This window comes from Epinephelus lanceolatus, chromosome 11, assembly GCF_041903045.1.
Source record: "Epinephelus lanceolatus isolate andai-2023 chromosome 11, ASM4190304v1, whole genome shotgun sequence".
Taxonomy (NCBI): domain Eukaryota; kingdom Metazoa; phylum Chordata; class Actinopteri; order Perciformes; family Serranidae; genus Epinephelus; species Epinephelus lanceolatus.
This window is the reverse complement of record NC_135744.1, coordinates 26,000,366-26,021,120: the sequence shown is the minus strand read 5'-3', so window position 1 is coordinate 26,021,120 and position 20,755 is coordinate 26,000,366. Positions and strand designations below refer to the sequence as shown.

General features: G+C 40.6%; 1 protein-coding gene across 6 annotated transcripts in view; it reads left to right on the top strand.

Annotated features, from left to right (window-relative positions):
* Positions 1–17,906, top strand: part of dlg4a (discs, large homolog 4a (Drosophila)) — an 87,877-nt gene extending 69,971 nt beyond the window's left edge. For 4 of the 6 annotated variants that reach the window (XM_033642404.2, XM_033642395.2, XM_033642376.2 and 1 more), the window contains 16 exons: positions 1,383–1,552; positions 1,718–1,854; positions 3,345–3,489; positions 4,018–4,153; positions 4,306–4,462; positions 4,618–4,720; positions 4,972–5,086; positions 10,335–10,526; positions 10,653–10,695; positions 10,791–10,821; positions 12,786–12,833; positions 12,944–13,045; positions 13,237–13,409; positions 14,666–14,778; positions 14,868–14,959; positions 16,583–17,906. In XM_033642404.2, coding sequence (XP_033498295.1) covers positions 1,383–1,552; positions 1,718–1,854; positions 3,345–3,489; positions 4,018–4,153; positions 4,306–4,462; positions 4,618–4,720; positions 4,972–5,086; positions 10,335–10,526; positions 10,653–10,695; positions 10,791–10,821; positions 12,786–12,833; positions 12,944–13,045; positions 13,237–13,409; positions 14,666–14,778; positions 14,868–14,959; positions 16,583–16,689 — 1,864 coding nt within the window. In that variant the 3' untranslated portion in view covers positions 16,690–17,906. The remainder of the gene's footprint in view (positions 1–1,382; positions 1,553–1,717; positions 1,855–3,344; positions 3,490–4,017; positions 4,154–4,305; positions 4,463–4,617; positions 4,721–4,971; positions 5,087–10,334; positions 10,527–10,652; positions 10,696–10,790; positions 10,822–12,785; positions 12,834–12,943; positions 13,046–13,236; positions 13,410–14,665; positions 14,779–14,867; positions 14,960–16,582) is intronic. The other 2 variants (XM_033642386.2, XM_033642430.2) reach the window with 1 other exon arrangement.
* Positions 17,907–20,755: the final 2,849 nt, after the last annotated feature.

Here is a 20,755-nt window from a genome sequence, read left to right as displayed (position 1 = left end):
GGGTTGTGGCAAATCTGATTAGTTGAACTTAAAGTAAGCTTTAAGAAGATTTAGTGGCGTGTAGTTGAAATGTCTCCTGATTAGAATTCCTTCAGTTTTTATTGTGCAGCAGGTTTTTACTGGGAGCTGAATTATCCGCAGGGGGACTCCATCTTTACAAAACAAACAGACCCTATCATTTAAACTGGTGAAAACACTAAATAAAGCAGTCTCAAGGTCACAAATCACTGTTTGGCATGTCAGAGATGGCCGTTAGCCTAGCGCATGCTAATGTGTGCTTACCTTTTCTCTCTGATAACTTAAGATCAAGATGTTCAGGAGGTTTTACAGGGAGTTGTATTATCTTCAGAGGTCTCTTCCTCTCCAAAACAAACAGACACTGTGATTTAGACCGCTAAGAACACCAAATAAAGCTGTTTCACTTAAAAAAACATATGTGTTTTTCCAATGCCGCTCATCCCAGAGGGGCTTCTAACTATGGTGGCTGATGAGTCAAGCACAAATGGCCCTGTCTAGAGTCAGTGTTTGGTTTGTCCGTTCTTGGCTACTGTAGAAACATGGTGGTGCAACATGGTGATCTCTGTAGACCAGAACTCGTTCACTATGTAGATATAAACGGCTCATTCTAAGGTAACAAAAACACAACAATTTTTATTTTCAGGTGATTATACACTAAAAAAACTTACTGTACATATTATATTCCATTTCTGCCAATATATCCCCCTTAACTCAACACACTGGACCTTTAAGAGTGAACGCCTTCAGTCAGCTCGGAAGTGGGAGAGGAAAGAAAAAGAGAGAAAGAGAAGGAGAGAGAGAGAGAGAGAATGTAGATAAATAGAGCAGGCATGAAGATAGTCCTCCTGATTGAACTTTTGCTAAGCTTCATTTGTTAAACCTCTGGCTGCCCTCAAGAATTATTTCAGTCTTACAAAATTTTACACCCTATAATTTTCATGGCTGTGAAAATCAGTTTTAAACACATGAATGGAACAGTGATAAGTAGAGTTTTTAGTCCCTTGGAGGAAGAATGTGTTCATCTGAAAATAGCTATTTCATCAAAATCTTCTTGCTTGAAAATCGGCGTCCCTTCCGCACACAGACTGTCACTTGCACTTCACGTATCAACTCCTCATGATTTTCAGGAATGCAAAGAGAGCTAAACTGCAGCTAACACTTGTGCTAGATCAATAGTAGAAGAGTTTCTGTTAATATTGGATACTTAGAATTGGGGGGAAAGGCCAGATGTCTGTGGTGAAACTGGATCCCCAGCACAGCGATAGCAGGAGATTGACTGCTTCCTGACCTCCTCTGGTGGAGGATTACACTCTTCATCAAAACAAAAACTCACACTAAACTGTCTCTCTCTTTCTGTGTCTTAGTGTGAACGACTGCATCCTATTTGTGAATGATGTTGACGTGAGGGAGGTGACACACAGCCAAGCTGTGGAGGCCCTTAAGGAGGCAGGTGCTATCGTCCGCCTCTATGTTCTCCGCAGAAAACCAGCAGCAGAGAAAGTCACTGAAATCAAACTCATCAAAGGACCTAAAGGTATGTGGAAGTGTAGACTGGTGTACAGCATCGCTGCTTTTGTACGAGCTTAAGGATGCTTTATACTCGGCTAAGCTGTGCCCTCTGGATTTAGCAAATCTGCTCTGTGTTAACCCATACCTCCTTTGCTCACTCCCTGCCTCTCTCATCGCTCCCTTTTCTCAGGATTAGGTTTCAGCATTGCTGGAGGGGTGGGAAACCAGCACATACCGGGAGATAATAGTATCTATGTCACCAAGATCATCGAAGGCGGAGCGGCTCATAAAGATGGGCGCCTGCAGATCGGGGACAAGATCTTAGCGGTTGGTCATTCATATGGAATAATAACCAGCACGGAGAGATATACGGTCTTACACATATACATGTCACTAATAGCCCCAGACTCTCACCTCTTGAGCACATAGACACACATTCACAGACAAGCACACTCACACATTTGTGTATACAAGCAGCACTGATGTATCAAGAGCCGAGATGAATTACAGCTGTAATTTTCATGGCCTGAAATTACTTTCATTAATATGTTAATAGATGTGTAGGATGGGATGAATGTTTAACTGGAGTGCTGCCACAGTGTGTCTCAAGCAGCATTGCTGCCATCTGCTGGAGAACAGAGAGACTGTCGCAGAGCAGCTGATGGCAAGCTCAACACTAGCAACTTCAAAATGGTGCTTGGTTTCTACTAAATGGTGTCTCAGCAAATGCTTTACCTCTAAATGGGATACAGCAGCATGCTTCTGCTCATTGTGAATCTGTTCAAAAATACATCTGCCATCAGTGGATATATTAAGCCATAAGTAATAATGCTTTTTGTGACCTTAACACACAAAGCTAGTTAAGGGTGGGACTTGCATACCTTTAAGGGCTCCTAATCCAGAAAGGAGCCCTAGCTTTATTTGTGATTGACCTTATCTTTACTTCTCTAGTCTGATAGATGCTCAGCAATTTCTCTTTTAATTTCTAGAGTAAGGAATTTCAAATAGTTAAAGCTGGAGTGCTGAACTTTTGTCTCCCCCCTCTGGCAATGACAGTAATTACACAAATACTGTCAACATACGCTTACACGCCTGCAGGTGAGCTGGCCACATCATCCCCACCTGCAGGAGCCCTCTCTTAAAGTATTTATTTTTTTACTTTAATCCTTCCTCCTGATCTGGAGAATCCACTCCAAAAACTTTTCTTGGACACTTCTTAGGATTTTCCACTACAGCACCTGCTGCTCTGTCACTATGGTGTCTTCCTCCTTCCTGCCCCCTTCAGCTCTGGCTGGTTGACGTAAAACTCACAACTTCCGTTGTGCCAGCTTAGGAAAGTATCCACAGACTCAAGGCATCACAACTCTGTTACATGGGAAATACAGAGTGCTTTCCTCAGCTTCAAAAGACTTAATCAGCATCGTGTGAACTCTGTGGCAAAGGCTTGAATGTAATTTATGTGTAAAAGTCACACACTCCAGCTTTAATTTTACCTTGTGTATGATTTAAACTAGGTCTGTGCTGTAATAAATCAGTTTAAGCCTTACTGTGTTCCATTAAAAATAATCAAGTGAATTTACTTTCATCACTAATGGTGAAATTTAAAAAAGATTTTGCCGTTAAATGTCTATCTAATTTTGATCTGTTGGTGTCATAAACGTTCTAAGTTTCAGATCATACATCACAAATGTGAATATAAATGTGTCAGTATGAAATGGAGGACCCTGTGTCACCTCTGGTCTCCCTCTCACACTGAGCCTTGTCGTTTTGTGCCTGGCGATCCTGATTGTGTTTCCCTGCTTGTCTTCAACAACCAGGTGAACAATGTGTGTCTTGAGGACGTGATGCACGAGGATGCGGTGGGGGCTCTGAAGAACACAGCCGAGGTAGTGTACCTCAGGGTGGCCAAGCCCAACAACCTGTTCCTGACCAACTCCTACAACCCTCCGGACCTCACCAGCAGTAAGCCCCTGTCTCTCTGTGTGAAAATCTACACTGCGTGTTGCAAAGTAAGGCTAGCGAAAAAAATCACACCAGAGAGCTTTGTCACCAAATGTCCTGCCTTTCAGTTGATGTATTTCCAAGAATGTACACCCACAAAAATGAGAGAATTTTCCTTGGACTTGAAGCAGCAGTCAAAAGTAGAGTAGAGGGAACAACTTGTTCTTTCTAACTCACTAGAGCTGTGGGAGTTCTGTGAAAATTCAAACCTGAGGTGTTGTACAGGTTCAGAGTTTTTTTTCTTTTCTTTCATTCCTCACAAAAACACAAAAAGTGTCCTTGACCTGAATCCGCATCTTGATAAAAGTACGTCCTTGTAATAAAAGAATCTGAGCAGGGCGATACTATTTCTGCAAAAGGCCTTCATGAGATGATTAAAGATTTTTTAGGCACACTAAGCATAAGGAAAATATCAAATTCCACCAGTGCATGTAGTCGGTTGAAAAGCGGTATATTGTACCCACTTTGGTTTTGTGTGTATTTTCCCAGCATATTCTCAAATGGACACTGAACTCAGCCACCCCAACTACCTTGGGTCAGACTACCCACAAGCCCTCACTCCCACCTCACCTAGTCGGTTTTCTCCCGTTCTGCATGGCATGATGGGAGATGATGATGTCCCCAGGTGAGCAATGATTCTTCAGCTCAGTACTGTATAATGATTTATTATTAGCAGTACCAACATAAGCAGTTGTAGGATTAGCGGTGCTAGTGGTACGGTTTATATTATTGTGTATAATATTATTGATAATATGTCTACTTTCTTCTCTCTTCCAGGGAGCCTCGCAGAGTTTTGATCCACCGAGGCTCCACTGGTCTGGGATTCAACATTGTCGGAGGGGAGGACGGAGAGGGAATCTTTATCTCTTTCATCCTAGCAGGAGGGCCAGCTGACCTCAGCGGAGAGCTGCACAAGGGCGATCAGATCCTCAGTGTAAGGACACTTTTATCTTCATAAAAGTGTCACACACACACACATTAATGCATTCTACAGTTACACTAAGTGATTTTTCAGCTGCAGGTGTTAAAAGTCACGCTGTGTGTGTGTGTGTGTGTGTGTGTGTGCGTGTGCGTGTGTGTGTGCGTCAGGTGAATGGTGTGGACCTGCGTATGGCCACACATGAACAGGCAGCTGCAGCACTGAAGAACGCTGGCCAGACGGTGACCATCATCGCTCAGTATAGACCCGATGGTAAGGTCATAACTGTCACACATAACGAGGATATCTCATTTCTAATATTGTACAAATTTTCAAGTCAATTAGTTGTGCAATTTTTAATAGTAATTTTCAACTGGTAGTTGCGCAATTCTCTAAGTTGAGGTATCAGAATTGGTCATAGGAGAGAAAACGTCAGATTGGTGCATCCCTATAACTTATTAACTAACTGTTGATGTGTCTGAATGTGGGCCAAAAGTGTTTATGTGTTTATATTTCTGTTTCAGAGTACAGCCGCTTTGAAGCTAAGATCCATGACTTGAGGGAACAGCTGATGAACAGCAGTATGGGCTCGGGGACCACGACGCTAAGGAGCAACCCAAAGAGAGGCTTCTACATCAGGTCTCACACAGACACAAGCAAATGCATCTAAATTTGCACAGTAGTCAACATTATGTGAAGCATATTTAGCCAAAACAAATGCCTGATTGACCAGCAATCTCATAATAGCCAGCTTACAACCAGGGCAGTTGTTACGAGGCCAGAGGACTTTATACGTGACATGACCGGCTTGCTCTGCACTTACAAAACTGAATTTTTTTGCGGCATCCTCATATATTTAGTCATTATTTGAGCAAAACCAGTCATCCACTGAAGTGCTGTTATAGTGCCAACTGTTGTTTTTAAATTGATGAGTAACAACAAAGCCTTTATAGATCTGAAATGTTGAGTTTGGAAAGTGAGAATGTGAGTCATTGTCACCAGAGGGAATTTGATTATTAGAGAGAAATGATTAACTGTAGACACTGCAGACGATCCTAAATTGCACAAGTCAGAGAGGCTCCAAACGTGCGTGACTGTAAATCAGAACAGAGAAAATACAAGACAGTAGGTAAAAGAAATCACAATACACTACATGCAACACAAGATAGAGGAAATAGTACAGTATGTGGTTGTAAGTACTGTCTGAGTGCGACTGTGTGAGTGGGAGTCCAATTCATTCAGAGTCTAATGAGCTGCGCAGTTCATTCCCTCTTAAAAGCTAATAAGAACAGTTTTACACATTTTGGCCTTTTTTATGTTTTTATTTTCTAATGAGGTCAAGATTTATGTCTTGGCTTATGCTGGCTAATGGCTTAAAACTTTTAATATAGGGATTTTCTGAAAAATCCATAGAGAAAATTAATGGAGCATTTATTCATCAATCACAGGCTGTATAGCCACACGCCCAACCCCATCAACCCCTTTGGCAGATCTGCCTTTACACACTCAAGTGAGGGCAAACCCTGCTCAAACCCCAGGACAGGCCTGGATTAACACAAAGTCCTTACAATGTGTATACATTAGAGGGTACAAACTGTAAAGGACTTAAGAACATACATTTACATACAGAAAGCATATATCAGAGCTAAACTTTAAGGCTACACGGTCCAACAAAGAATGAGGACAACATGTACCACAGTATGACTCACTGTGTGTTCACAATATCAATATTGCAACAATATTGTAGGGTGCTTTCGCAAAATATTTACGCAACGAGATTATCTGATAAACAATCAGGATATAACCACAAAGTGTTATCAGTCTAATAAGCTTAGAAAATGAAATCACTTAACTGTAATGCAGCCTTTAAAAACAGGAAAAGACAACACTTTGTAGGAAGATATCCATTTAGATTTCATGTGTACAGTTCACCACTTCACCCATAGACCTCTTGTGAGCTATGTACTAGTTAACAGTGGTGGATGAAGTATTCAGGGGCTGTATTCACACATCTCCCCCGTACAAAGAGTTGCTCCTAGTGACACATTCTAAGAAAATTCTTAGAATTGTGACGTTTCCTCACAATTTCCCCTTAAAGTTAAGATTAGGTCCTTGTATCTAAGACCTTAAAAGAGCTTCTAAGGAGAAAAACTGTTGGAAGAACAGAGGCAGACCTTTAAGAGGCTTGAGTTTCTTAAGCTGAGGAGAAACTGGTGGAAAGACAAAGAAAAAGGAGAAATATTCTCCAAATGCTGGATGGCAGTGAGCTAATGAAATGCTACAGATTAGATTGTGCAGAATAATATCTGTGGTCGATATTATTAGAGATACACACACATTTCCCACCAAACACCATAATGCTATAACGCCAGAAATAAAGTGATCACAACACCAAGATATTTGAAAAACTAGAAAAATGCATCAGTGCAGCAGTGATGACTTGGGTCTGTCTCAGCCTTCCATTGGCAGAGTAATCTCACAATGACAACACTTTCACAGTCAGCAGTTCATTTCATTTCCACTGGGTGTCCACACCTTGCAGGCTCACAAAGGGGTGTGTCTGTGACAACCAATCACAACTGTTAATAGAATACATCATACCTAGCAATGGGGTCAATCACACCTCTTCACTTAGGTAATAGTTTCTGTCCCTTCCTTGTTCAGAGTTGCTCTGAGAACTTTTCTAAATCACGCCTAAGCTGGAACTCCTCACTAAAAGTGTTTGAGTATTCTCAAATGTATGTGAATATGGCCCCAGATCTTTTACTTGAGTAAAAGTAGTGATACCACAGTGTAAAAATACTCTGTTACAAATAAGAGTCGTGCATTCAAAATCTTACTTAAATGTACAAAAAGTAAAAACACTAATTATGTAGAAAGGCCCATTTCAGAATCAAATATACTATTAGCACTGAATTATAATATTGATACATTCATGTGTTCATCATTTTAATGCTGCGGCTAGTCAAGTTTGAGCTTATTTAATTTGCTCTACACACTGCTGGTGGCTTCACCTATAAGAGTACGTCATAACCTGTTTGCACATTTAGATTATTGGTACAAAATGTAAAAAAAAAAAAAAGTAGGCTAACTAAAGCTTTAGAATAAATGTAGTGGAGTATATTTGCCTTTGAATGTGGCAGAGTAGAAGCAGAAAGTGGCATAAAATGGAAATACTCATGTAAAGTTCAAGTTCCTCAAAATTGTACTAAATACAGTACTTGAGTAAATGTACTTAGTTACATGTCACCACTGCTAGTTAAGAACGCATGTGCTTCACATACCAAGACAACTGCCAAACAGTGTCAGAAATTAGCAAGGGCCATGGGCCATTTGGCCTGCAATTTAGCCAAGAATGCCCCAAAAGCCATGTTCTGGGGGCCAAAATTGCCCCCAAGTTTTCGAAACAACTATATGTATTTATATTTTTAACAGTATTACAATCTGACATTAAAGTATAATTTTATTTTCATTAAATTAATTTACCGTTGTGTCTACAACTCATTTTCCAGACATAATCAATGAGAATGCACTGATTACGTGAGAGTAATCTGACAGAGAAGGGGAGGGGGCTTTGCTGTACCATAAGTATAAATTAACCATTTCTTGGGTGATCTGTGTCTACACAATGACAAATTAATGAAAAATCAAGGTAGAATGAATGTTAAATTTTAAATTTATATATATATATATATATATATATATATATATATATATATATATATATATATATATATATATATTTATAGTAATTTGGCCTTTTTAACAGTAAAAGTAACTGTAATGTGGTGAAACATTAGTACTGCCATCAGTAGATTAATGGTTAAATCATCACATTTAAACTGGTTGAATTATAGGAAATCTGAGTGATATTTTACAACCATAACTTTATGTAACCCATTATTTATTTTATTTATAGTGGTTTCTACTGAAGAGTGAAGACACTATCTTAGTTGGTTTTGCTTTTTGTTAGAACATAATTACAATTTTTTTGATGGCCCCCAAACATTTTGAAAATGCCCCCATTTTTTAGACCTTGGGGGCCAAAATTGCCCCCAAAATATTTTGTTAATTTCATACCCTGCTGCCAAATTACACTTTATTAAAGCAAATGTGAAGCTTGAATGCAAAGTCGCTGCAGACGTCATCCCATGCACATCTTACTTGTGCAAAATTGTGTAGAAACCCAATGGCTGCTGCATCTCATCACTGTTTCAGCACCCTGAACAGCGCCTCTCTACTACACCAACCAACCAAGAGACAAAATACAAAATAAAATGTGACAGCGTAAACTTAAATTTAGAAAGAGACTAATGCATAATAGAAATTATGTTCAGAGTAAGCATCATAGTCTGTTTTCAACATGCAGTCACTACTCACCAAACCACACCACACTGCACTCAGTAAAAGGAATATGGGTCTTACCTGTAGATGAACTGTGTAAAACTGGTGATGAAGTCCTCACCGGGTCCAGGCTTGACATAATAACCAGCAGTGACAGGACAATGAAAGTAGTGTGTTTTGGGTCACAGAAGTCGATCTGGATGCAACAACAGCTCACAGTGCCTCCACACAGCTCAGAGGAAGAAACGCGCTGTAAAAAATCCTGCCGTTGGTCGGTCCGTTTTTCCGTTGCCATTTTATTGTAGTTTCCCTCCAAAACATCAACAGTGAAATGCTGCTGTGTTCGTCCTGCGTCTTCTGTGGCCTGAATCCAGTGTGTATGGTTATTCTCTTTATCAAAATTTCTGAGAAAACGCTTCCTTTATTTTTAAAACAGTACCTGTTGTTTGCGGGCGGATTGATACATACATTATCCACCGTTAGCGCAGTGCTAGCTTCTGATGGCAGTTAACAGCTAATAGCAGCGAGGCTAGCTTAATTAGCTGCCAAAAAAACGTTAGCTTCATCCCGAGTAACGTGAAGTGTAACGTTGCCGGTGTTCAGGTTGTTACAGCTATAAACCATAGACTGTATATACAGATGGAGGACTCCCCAAAAGTTAATACAGTCTGTGCGCAAGATAAGCTGACAGGTCCTGAATGGCTGAATGACAGATGCACCAGTTACCCTCATTCTGTCCTAAACAAAAAGTTGCTAATTGGATAAAGGCTGGGAATAAAAACAACAAGAGGACACAGGAGCTTCTTAGCAACAGTTCAGGAGAATTCACAGCAATGTCAGGGGCGTGTGAAGTAACAAAAACAAGTGTCAAGGGAAAGCAAGGTGCTATCAATCACATTTGTAAATATGGGTAAATCCAAGATGGCGCAGAATTTCTTCCTTGTTCAGCGACTGCAGTTCTGCACCGCACAGAAGCACAGTGCTCAGTGCTGCCACCGATGGCCAGATATAACATTGCAACAATACAAATGTAGCAGGTTGTGTTTTCTAAAACTAAAACATGTTTCTTGAGTTTTCGCTACCATTTTGTCAGCTAAATTGTTATCTAGACCGGTGGTTCCCTTTTCTTACAGGGACCCATATTTTCTGGCTATATTTGGATTAGTTTTGAGCATCTTTTAGTATTACTGCAGTTTACATGGCAGTGAGGTCACACCTTGAATTTTCTGTTAGAGGTTATAACGGCTCTGTGCATTCATTCGTTGGACAGCCATGATTTTCCATTTGGGCCAGCCTTAACAAAATGACATCTTGAATTTGGATATTTCTCTCTAAATAGGTAACTTTAAATTAAAAAAACTTTGTAAAAGCAGTCACAATATAAACAGTATGTGTTGTTTTCAAATAGTGTGATTAATATAATGTCAAAAGTATGAAGTCACTTAAGCAAAATGTAATACGTGTTCATAATGTTTGTGTACAAATAGACAAACAGAGTTTTTATTCTGTTTAAATAATGGCTTGTACTTCTTCCATCACTCAGGGCTCTTTTTGACTACGACAAGACTGCGGACTGTGGTTTCCTCAGTCAAGCACTGGGCTTCAAGTTTGGGGATGTGTTGCATGTGTTGGACTGCGGAGATGAGGAGTGGTGGCAGGCCCGTAAGGTCAGCCCCCAGAATGAGGCTGAGGAGGTCGGCTTCATCCCGAGCAAGCACAGGTCAGACTTCAACCTGTGAGTGAGCGTGGGATCGATCTGCCTTATCTTTTATTGTGTTTCTAAACATTTTAAATACGTTTTCAGCTTGATTGCTCTGTCTCCAAAATTTACTTTTTTTGTTCTTCCTCCTCGTCTCGACAGGGTTGAAAGAAAAGAGTGGTCTCGTGTTAACACCAAAGAGAGGGTAAGTTCATTCCGAAGAGCTGTTTAACTGAGTTGTGACTGGTTCTCTCAAACTGCCTCTCAGTGTGTTAATCTCTGCTCTGGTTTCTGTTGCAGGACCATGGTCGAGACAGCTTGGGCACTCAAGGTAATTAACATGAATCATGAATGTGCTGTGTTTTGACATCGCAAGCCACCATTTACACATGCTTCTGACTTAAGTTGTCCAGTTAACACTGTAGTAATGGACAGCACGGGGGAACACAATTTGCTGAGGCATACTCAAATAACATCTTCCTGTTTTAATTTCATATATGTAAAGCTACCATTGGTTTTTAGAGTAAATAACTTTTGTATAATTTTCTGAAACTGTCACTATATCCTGACAGCAGAACATGAAACAGATAATCTGTTAAAAATCAGGTTCCTCTGGCTCCTCCTAGTGCTACTCATGGCATTTGCAAGAATCCACGGTGCCTGAATGGAAACCACCTGAGTTAGGAGGAGTCTCTAGCACAGTGTCAGTCACTGCTCATGTCCTCGATTTGAGTCCTGCTTTGTTTGACTCATCCTTCTACCCTCCCTCCCACCATACACTGACTTTCTCAGTTTTATACTATCACCCTTTTTATAGAGATTGTGCTATAGGGCCGCTACAAAGTCCCTTCTTTATGCTGCCTTTGCATTTTTACCCAGAAGTAAACAACTGCAGCATCACTCTGCTCCTGTGTGTGATTTTCGACAACATGCCAGCATCGTGAAATCAAAAGATGCGTGACGGACATGACATGTAAAACAACACCGTCAACCTCTAGTGTGACACATAACATGTGCGTCAGCAGTGCTTTCTAAACAAAAAAAGGCATTAACATGGCAATAACAATCATTTACTGTCCCTGTTATATGGCTGCTGATCTCATCCTCTGCTCGGGGGGTAAAGAGCTCCCGGGCCTCATTGTTTTCCCAATTTGCGAACATTTTCCGCCGCTGTCCTTCTTCTTTGGGTTCACTGCTAACTGTTATTAGCTGCTTTTTCTATCTATCAGCAATGGATAGCACACATCGCCATCAACGTTGTTACGGATCTGTTACTACCTCCGATGCTGGCTTTAAGGTGAAACATCTCTGTCCTTCCATTCAAAGATTGTACCTTTTACAGAACATGGCGTGGCGGAATTTCGGCGTGATATTCCAGCCTTGAAGAGGTAGCGTAAAAGGGGCTTATGTCAGTTGCTCTCAGTGTCAAGTATTGCTGCAGATGGGTTCACATTGGAGTTAGCTGAAAGCCCAGTGCGATTCATACAAATGAATGAGAATGGGCTGTCTGTTTACTTGTCTTTGCCATGAATGCTGTTGTTAGCATAGGAAGGATGGGCAGCTTTTTGATTGCTGGTGATTGTTTGTTAGACATTGTGTTTGCAAAGCGACTCCAGAAGCCACACACTGAAGAGAATTAACTGGACTACGACTGAAAGCATGTGCAGGCAGAGGGGGGCTCCCTCGTGAAGCATGATTGACGCTGTGTTAGAGACTCCTCCTGGCTCTGATTGGTTGTTTTCGTTCAGGCACAGGGATTATTTTTCCTTTATCTGTCTCATGAACTACTGTCAGGATTTTTTCTTTTTTTACAAAAGTTACCCACTGAACCTTTAATGTAAATTTTATATGTGTAAATATCTATCAGACACACTCTGTAATAGTCTCTGTAACAAGCTTAATAGCTCAGTTGAAGGTACAAGTAGCATTGCCTCCTGCAAATGTGTTATCTACCAATAACTGCAGCTACAAAGCAGCCCGTTCCTTAACTTTGCCCTACTCGTCAGTATTACTGTCATCTCCAAATGTCTCGCCAACATCACCAATCTGTGGACATGACATGGACTGACAGATATAAACACAAGCAGTCTATGCTCACATTTTCTTCCACACCGTGGTCCAAATCACACCTCACCTCCAACAGGACATCTGATGTATTACCTGCGACATTTTAAAAAGACACATCACATTACATACACACAAATAAAGGCACAACCATGCAGACTCATAAATCTAAATGTCATTTATAATGATAAAAAAGACATTTGTCTGAACGCTTCTGTGTTCTGTCCCCAGGGAGAGAGAAAACCTCACACAGTTATGAGACAGTCACCCAAGTGGAAGGTAAGGTCACATAAAAGTCCATTATTCAAGGCTTTTATTAAATTTCGGTTTGTATTCCCCTCTTCTGAATGTTCCTCCTCTCTTTCTCCTCTCTTTGTCTTCATGCTTAGTTCATTATGCGAGGCCCATCATCATCCTGGGTCCCGTGAAAGACAGGATAAATGATGACCTGTTGTCTGAGTTCCCTGATAAGTTTGGATCTTGTGTCCCACGTAAGTAATTATGCTGTCAGTCATGAAGGCTGAGCCGTTCTCTGGGTTTTATTTTTATGTCACTGCTGCCACCTGCAGCCATTTTAGGGTGATATCTGCATAATGCATTCCCCCCTAAAGAAGTAATTGCTCTAATTTTGAGATTCAAAATGCATGTGCTGCTTTTATTGTTTTTATTCTTTCCCTGACAGACACCACGCGGCCCAAGAGGGAGTATGAGGTGGATGGGCGGGACTATCACTTTGTGTCATCACGGGAACAGATGGAGAAGGACATCCAGAGCCATCGGTTCATCGAGGCGGGCCAGTACAACAGTCACCTGTATGGCACCAGTGTCCAGAGTGTCCGTGAGGTGGCTGAGCAGGTGCGCAACAACATGTTGTACCAGGAAATAAGAATTAATGGCAATAAAATTGGTCTCAAACAATTTCCAATCCCTTTTAGAAATTTGCTCATTTACTTGTACTGAATATTTGTACTGGAATTCTAAGATTTAATTATTATGAATGTATCAGTGATCGGAAATACTTATTATTATTGCTATTGCTTCACAAGACAGCAAAATAAAACAGCCAAGTTAAAGTCAACAGGGTATAAATGGAAACAGATTAATTTAAATTAAAATTGATGTATAAAGATCTAAGAAATAAAAGACAATTCAAAAGAAATTAAAGTTCGAGTTAAATTGGGTAAAGCTATCCAAATTATTATTATTATTGCTTTTATTTTATTTTATTGTATTTTATTATTATTGACAGCCAGACAATTTACAAAAGACAAAAACAAATAATTCACTTTATGCTGCTGTTGTGGCTTATTTTATTTTATTTTATTTATTGACAGCTAGACAATTTACAAAAGACAAATACAAATAATTTACTTCATGCCTGTTTAGACAATTTTGTATCACAACAAAATCAAGGAAGTTAAAATTATGTTTAAAGAAGTAAGAAGTAAAAGAAGTAATATTATTATTATTTTAATTATCATTACTATTATTATCATTTATTTTGCTGCTGTTGTTGCTTTTTTTATTTTATTTTATTTTATTGACAGCTAGACAATTTACAAAAGACAAATAGAAATAATTTACTTCATGTCTGTTTTGGCAATTTTGTATCACAACAAAATCAAAGGAAGTTAAAATTCAAGTAAACTTGTATAAGGCTTTCCAAATAAATTATGTTTTAAGAAGGGTTTTTTTAATCATTATTATTATTTATTTTGCTGCTGTTGTTGCTTTTTTTTTTTTAATATTTTATTATGTTTTGTTTTATTTTATTTACATTGGCATCCAGGTTCAAGTTAATTTCCATTTGATTTATCATCAGGACAGCCATCTCTGTATCTCAGAATTTTTTACTTTACTTTTTTTTACAGTCTCAAAGTCCCACTTTGACCATTTGGATCATGAATACTGAGAAAATAAATTATAAAATAATATACAATATTAAAAGCAAAGTAAAGAAATAGTAGAGAGTAGAGAAATGTTTAAGCAATGAGCCACAACCTCTCATGACGTGTTGTCAAATTAATTGGCAATGTAAAAGTCATAACTCAAAGGCCAGTTTATATTTATTAATCCCAATCATTTCTTTCCCTGCACGTGTGCACGAGCAGCAGGGGAAACACTGCATCCTGGATGTATCGGCCAACGCTGTGCGCAGACTACAAGCAGCTCAGCTTCATCCTATTGCCATCTTTGTGCGGCCCAAGTCACTGGAGAATGTCCTGTAAGTACTTCAAAAGCTCTTTATACCTTTGAAAATGGTTGGTTCGCATTATGAAAATATAATAGAGATTTTGTGTGTGATCTTAACAGAGAGATCAACACTCGCCTGACGGAGGAGCAGGCCAGGAAAGGAATGGACCGAGCCCTCAAACTAGAACAAGACTTCCTAGAGTGTTTCTCTGGTAAGAGCGGAGAGATTGTGTCTATATGAGCATGAACACACAGACATGGTGTGTACACACAGAGCGTGGGATTTCTGAGCAGCAAACATGGCATCATGTACCGTCTACTTACAAGTGGATTTTGGTTTGGATTACGGCAGCACCAGATGGTAAACGTGAGCTAATGCACCCGTGTTTGCGCTCTGCTGTACGCTAATCTATTTGACGTGGAGTGGTGATCAGAAAAATCCTCCATTTTATGATGACAAGATCTTTGAAACAACAGGTTGCCAATATTTTCAGTTCATTACAGGCGCTCATGTGCACACTTTGGAGGATGATTATGTGCATCTCACTTTATCTCTTTTGTTCTCATTTTTTAATTTGTTTAAAGGGACAGTTCACCCCAAAATCTAGTATAGATATTTTTCCTTTTTCCTGTGGTGCTGTTGTCAGTCTAGATCATGTTGGTGTGAGTTGCCGAGTGTTGGAGATATCGGCCATAGAGATATCTGTCTCTTTCCAGTGATCATGACCTCGTAACTCAAGATAACCCACAGACCTTGGTGTGAGCAGTTTCATGTGGGAACTATTTTCTTTCCACCAAACTACAACTGGCAACTGCATCACTGTGCAGAAGGAAGCATGGGTCCACTCATGGTGCTCATGACAAAGCGAGATGTGATCGCTAATGGCATCCTTCTCAGCTGAGCTGTAACGTTAGCTAGCTCATGGGTGCGAGGTGAGCTTAGCAGTAAATGTGCACCTTCTCCTGTGCGATGATACAGTTGAAAGGTGTAGTTCGGTAGAAAGAAAATAGTTCCTACATGAAACTGCTCACAACAAGGTCTGTGGATTATCTTGAGTAACAAGGTCGTGATTTCTGGAGAGAGACATTGCTGTTGACTTTTTTAAATGTCACTTTTTGCCACTTTGAGCACCACAAGCTGAGTGCCATCTAGCTCCATGATAGTCAAGAGAAGGCATTCATCTCTACGGCCGACATCTCCAGCACTCGGCAACTCACACCAAAACAATCTAGACACATAAAGAGCACTACAGGTAAGAGGAAACATTTTTGATTTAGGGGTGAACTGTCCCTTTAATGGCAACAAATGGCAATGATAAAACAAGCCTCCTCCACCAAGATGAACTTCACTTTAAGTTCCTAGCAGAGCTGAATAAGTTAAATGAGAGAATGAACGCCTCTTGGGAGGACTCGAGGCATTTTAACATTTAAGGGACATTTTTAGGGCAAATCACAGCGGTCGACAGAATAAATCTACAATTTATAACAAATCACGATCAGCTAACATATGTGACATTTTATCAGCCACTGAAAGAATATGTGTGAGACTGAATAAATATGTGGGAGACTTTGTAGAGGTACATACATTATGGAAATGTGCCTGCTGTTTTGGGATTTTACACATTGAGAATGTTTTCATATTAGATTATTCCTCTGATTGTCTTGCAAACACATCTGATAAACATCCTGTCTTTGTCCCTCCCTTTCTTTCCTCCCTAATGATTCCATTTTTCTTGCTTCCTACTGTCTCCCTTTGCTCTCTGCTCGCCTTTTCTTCCTCCACCCTTCATTGTTTCCTCTCCTCCTCCCCTCACACATCCCGCATCCCGCCGCAGCTGTCGTGGAAGGGGACAGCTTTGAAGAGGTCTATCACAAAGTAAAGACAGTGATCGAGGAGCAATCAGGGCCTTACATCTGGATCCCCACCCGGGAGAGGCTGTGATGCTGCACCCGCCCGAACCAACCCCCTTTCTCACAACCACCGACCGACAACCACCCTTCACCCCTCACGGCTAAGCCAGCCTCGCCTGCCTGTCTGTCCTCCAGCAAAGTCAGTGCTTAGGCAATCACTGAGAATGACACAGAGAGACAAATGCATACTAAGACAAACACAGAGACAAACACAGGAAGTGACACAGCGAGGCAAAGAACGATACCAAAAAAGAGACTCGGAGACAGATGTGAACACAGCGGTGTGTAATTAGACTGAAAGAGACTGAGAGAAAAGACTTAATCAGTATTCCACTTTAATGAGGCAGGACTGAGCATTGAGGCCCCGTTCACACTCAGCATTAAAATGCATCTTGGCCACAAGTGGACAGCTCTAAATACAGCTGCGACTGCACCCAGAACCGGGCACGCAAATGTCCTAAACACAGTTGATTTAGCGCTGCCAGACATCTTAGTGAGTAATGTGTGTTTTCTCTGTTTAGAAGCAGATAAAAGCAAATGTGAAGTGAAATCCAATCACCAGTGATTACTTGAGAGATTTCAGATGCATTCTGATGCCAGGTGTGAACCTCAGTCCATCTGGAGCTCAACGCAGTCTGGATATATCTGGACACAAGACACTAGGTCTAAACAGGGCTTGACAAGAGAGCAGAGGGTGACCCAGCAGGGACGGAAACCCGAGGTAGTATTAAGACCACCTCAGCCTTCCCTAACCCTCTCGAGTCTCACGACCCCGTTGAACACCTCCACGCGCCTATGTCTGAGATGGAGGTGCCCAAAAAGACTCTGGCCCCTCTTTTTATATCACCTCCTGGCTTTCTCTCCTCCTCCTCCTCCTCCTCCTGTCAGCTCTGCCTTGTTTCAGGACAGGAAAGGGGGGAGACTGAGAACGAGGCGCCCAGATCCTGCTGAGTCCCTCTTGATGAGGAGTCTTTTCTCGGCAAAGAGTCCCTCTTTTTTTCTTGTGAATCTCCTCTTGGTTCTGAGCGTGAACTCAGAAATAACACCTCAGTGACCAAGACTGACATTTGCTCAATCACCCATGTTGAATATTGCGAGGCATTATTTAAAGGCAGTACAAGTAATTATAATGATAAAAACTCATATGCTGAATTTGTGCATGCATCCTCAAAGACAATGGAGATAGGAGATGAAAACAACGGAAAAATCAGACTAAAAAACAAAAAAGGAAAAAACGATAAAAAGAAAGTAAGTAACTAGGGTGTGTTCTCCTTCTCCACCTCCTTATGGTGGAGGAGTTTTTAAGCATGTCTCATGATGGAAGAAGAGAAGAGAGACACGGTCATGAGATATGGTCATGAGAGGCCAAGCCTGAGCGCAGTGGACGCTCTGATATACAGTTTAGCCTCTGCTCTCTTATGCACACACACTCACGCACCCACCCACACACAAACACACCCACACACTCTCACACCCATCCACCGGCACAAACACACACGTACACACACACACACACACACACACGTAGAGTCGTAACCTCAGCTGTAACCTAGCACACTCCTCTACAGGGCGACTGGCTGTTCTGACCTGCTGGTCAGAATCCAGGATGAATGTTATCTCTCTAGGCACAAACAGCAGAGCTGTTAGCTTCATCGCACCACAGCCGACTTACCGATCACTCTTCCAAAAAAAGAACCCCTCAGCCACAGACGTACACACTGTTTCCAGTGGCCGCAGTAAAAGCCATGGCAGGTGTGTGTCTGTGTGTGTTTACGTGTATGTGCGTGTGGGTCTCTGTGTGTGTGTGCGCATACGTGCACATCCATGTGTGGAAACTCCTCTGTGTGGGAGGAATGGGTCTTCTTTTATTCTCTCTCTTCCACTTTTTCTCTGCTTCTTTCTCCCTCTTGTGTCCACACAAATTAAAGCTAAGTCATGTTTAACAAATAAATGGCCTATATATATATAAATATAAATATGAATATAAATATATATATATCTTTTTTATGACAATTTCTAACGGGATTAAGTCTGTAAAAATCAACATCTCCAAACAATATTCCATTGGTTCCTTTGGGTAATATTGCAGTTTGGTTGTTGAATTTACTCACACTCCCATTTTATTGTTGTAAAACGCAGCAAAAAGCTACACAGAAATAACTGAAGCGTTCAATGTAAAGCAGACCTCACACTAGAGCTTTGAACTGACATATTTGACACGTTCTCGTGCGCGTCGAAGACGAATTGAAACACATGAGCAATGCAGCTGTGTGCGTCCGTGTGACTGTGTGCGCGTGCATACGTGTGTTTGCTGCTTGTGCGTGTATGTGTGTGTGTGTGCGGGTGACGAGAATGTTGTGTATAAAATATAAATGATACTATATGAGAATATCTATCCTTTGTAACATCCACTGGTGGTTATAATGTATAATACATTAATGGGTGGCGTGAGTATGTGTGTGTGCCCAAGCGAGAGAGTGAGACACGCACATGAAGATGTAGTGCAATACTGCTATGATGTTATGCAATGAAGATGGTTTTATGTCTCTATAAGATTAAAAACAGTATTTATAAAGTTCGCACTGACGGCATTATATGCTACAGGTATCAGCGAGAAAACGACGGTGGACTCCAAGGTTTTATGAGCATGTGTTTGTATTTACTTATAATTTGTTCTGAATTATAAGAGTGAAGGTGGAAGTATTGATGGAAGTGACCATTCATATTTATTGTTTATTTTTGCTCACTTGCTTCTAAAGGTGGAAAAGCTGAAGCTTGTGAATGACAAGTATCAAGGTTTTTTTTTTGGTTTATGATTTATTATTTATTTAGAACTGTCACAGGTTCCATCTCAAGTCTGTATATTTTTGTATTTTTCTTTTTTTTCCACATTGAGAGAGCTTTTGGGTCTCGGCCAGAAATGCTGTAAATATAATAGAGATGTTGGAGTGCTGCACGGCTTCAGATTTAGCCGTGTTCACTGCTGAATTGATGCGAGTACAGGATCCATCAGAGCCACAGCCCAGTTTAACTGCTCAGACACAGAAACAACATCTGCACACACTGAAACATACACATGCACACACACACATACACACACACACACAAAGATATCAGCACATCCATTTACATTAACATATTGAAAGAACCACAGAAACACATGACAACACATCCATGAAAGAAATAATATGTTTTCGATTTCTTTATTTGAGGGTTCAATGTATTTCTTAATATCTCTCTCAGCCATCCGTATCATAGTGTGATATTCCTTATAAAATATATGAATTTTTACAGAAAAGACTGATTACAAAGTTACAACAAAGTCAACTGATGCAGAAAAATATATTTAACAATGACAATATCAAGCAAAATAAAATGTTCCAGTTCAGTGAAGCGCTTGTTGTAAATTAGCTATAAAATAATAAAATGAATTTAAAAATGCTTTCTGAAAGTGGACTCCACGGCCTTGTTATTTTTATTGTTATTTGTCTGTGTTGATGATTTGATGCCTCAGTTCCACAGGTGAAGGCTGCGAGAAAGCAACAGCACACGACCAGGGGAGGGCACTCACTCTCCACTTTCAGCTGCTTATACAAGCTCCTCAGCTGCATTTGCACATACTTGCTGTGGCTCTTACTTGCCGGTCGCTCCGCCACCTCCCCCTCTCTCATCAGGGGAACCATTTTCTCTTTAGAAAAGCACACAGTGAGGATCCTTTCGTCTGATTGCATGTGATCCTATAGTGTGTGTGTCTGAGAGCAGGCAGACGTTCACACTGTGTGTGTGGGTGCTATGATCATATATCCCCGTGCTTGCCTCCGGCTTGTAGCATATTTCTATCATCTGTGCAGTTTTTAAAGGTGCATCCTGTGATTCAAATGTGTAGAATATTTAATAAATGAAAACACAAAACACAAGATTAGACCTGTTGTTGCCCACACACCCAATTTGACTGTGTTTTCTGTTGCTGTATGGTTATGGTAGAGGGTAAGGGTAGAACCTACATTTTAAAGTGACTGCTTAAAGGTCTGGTACAGTGGTTCCCAACTGGTCCAACCATGGGTCCAGATTTCTCCTTATTAGTTCAAGGTCCACAT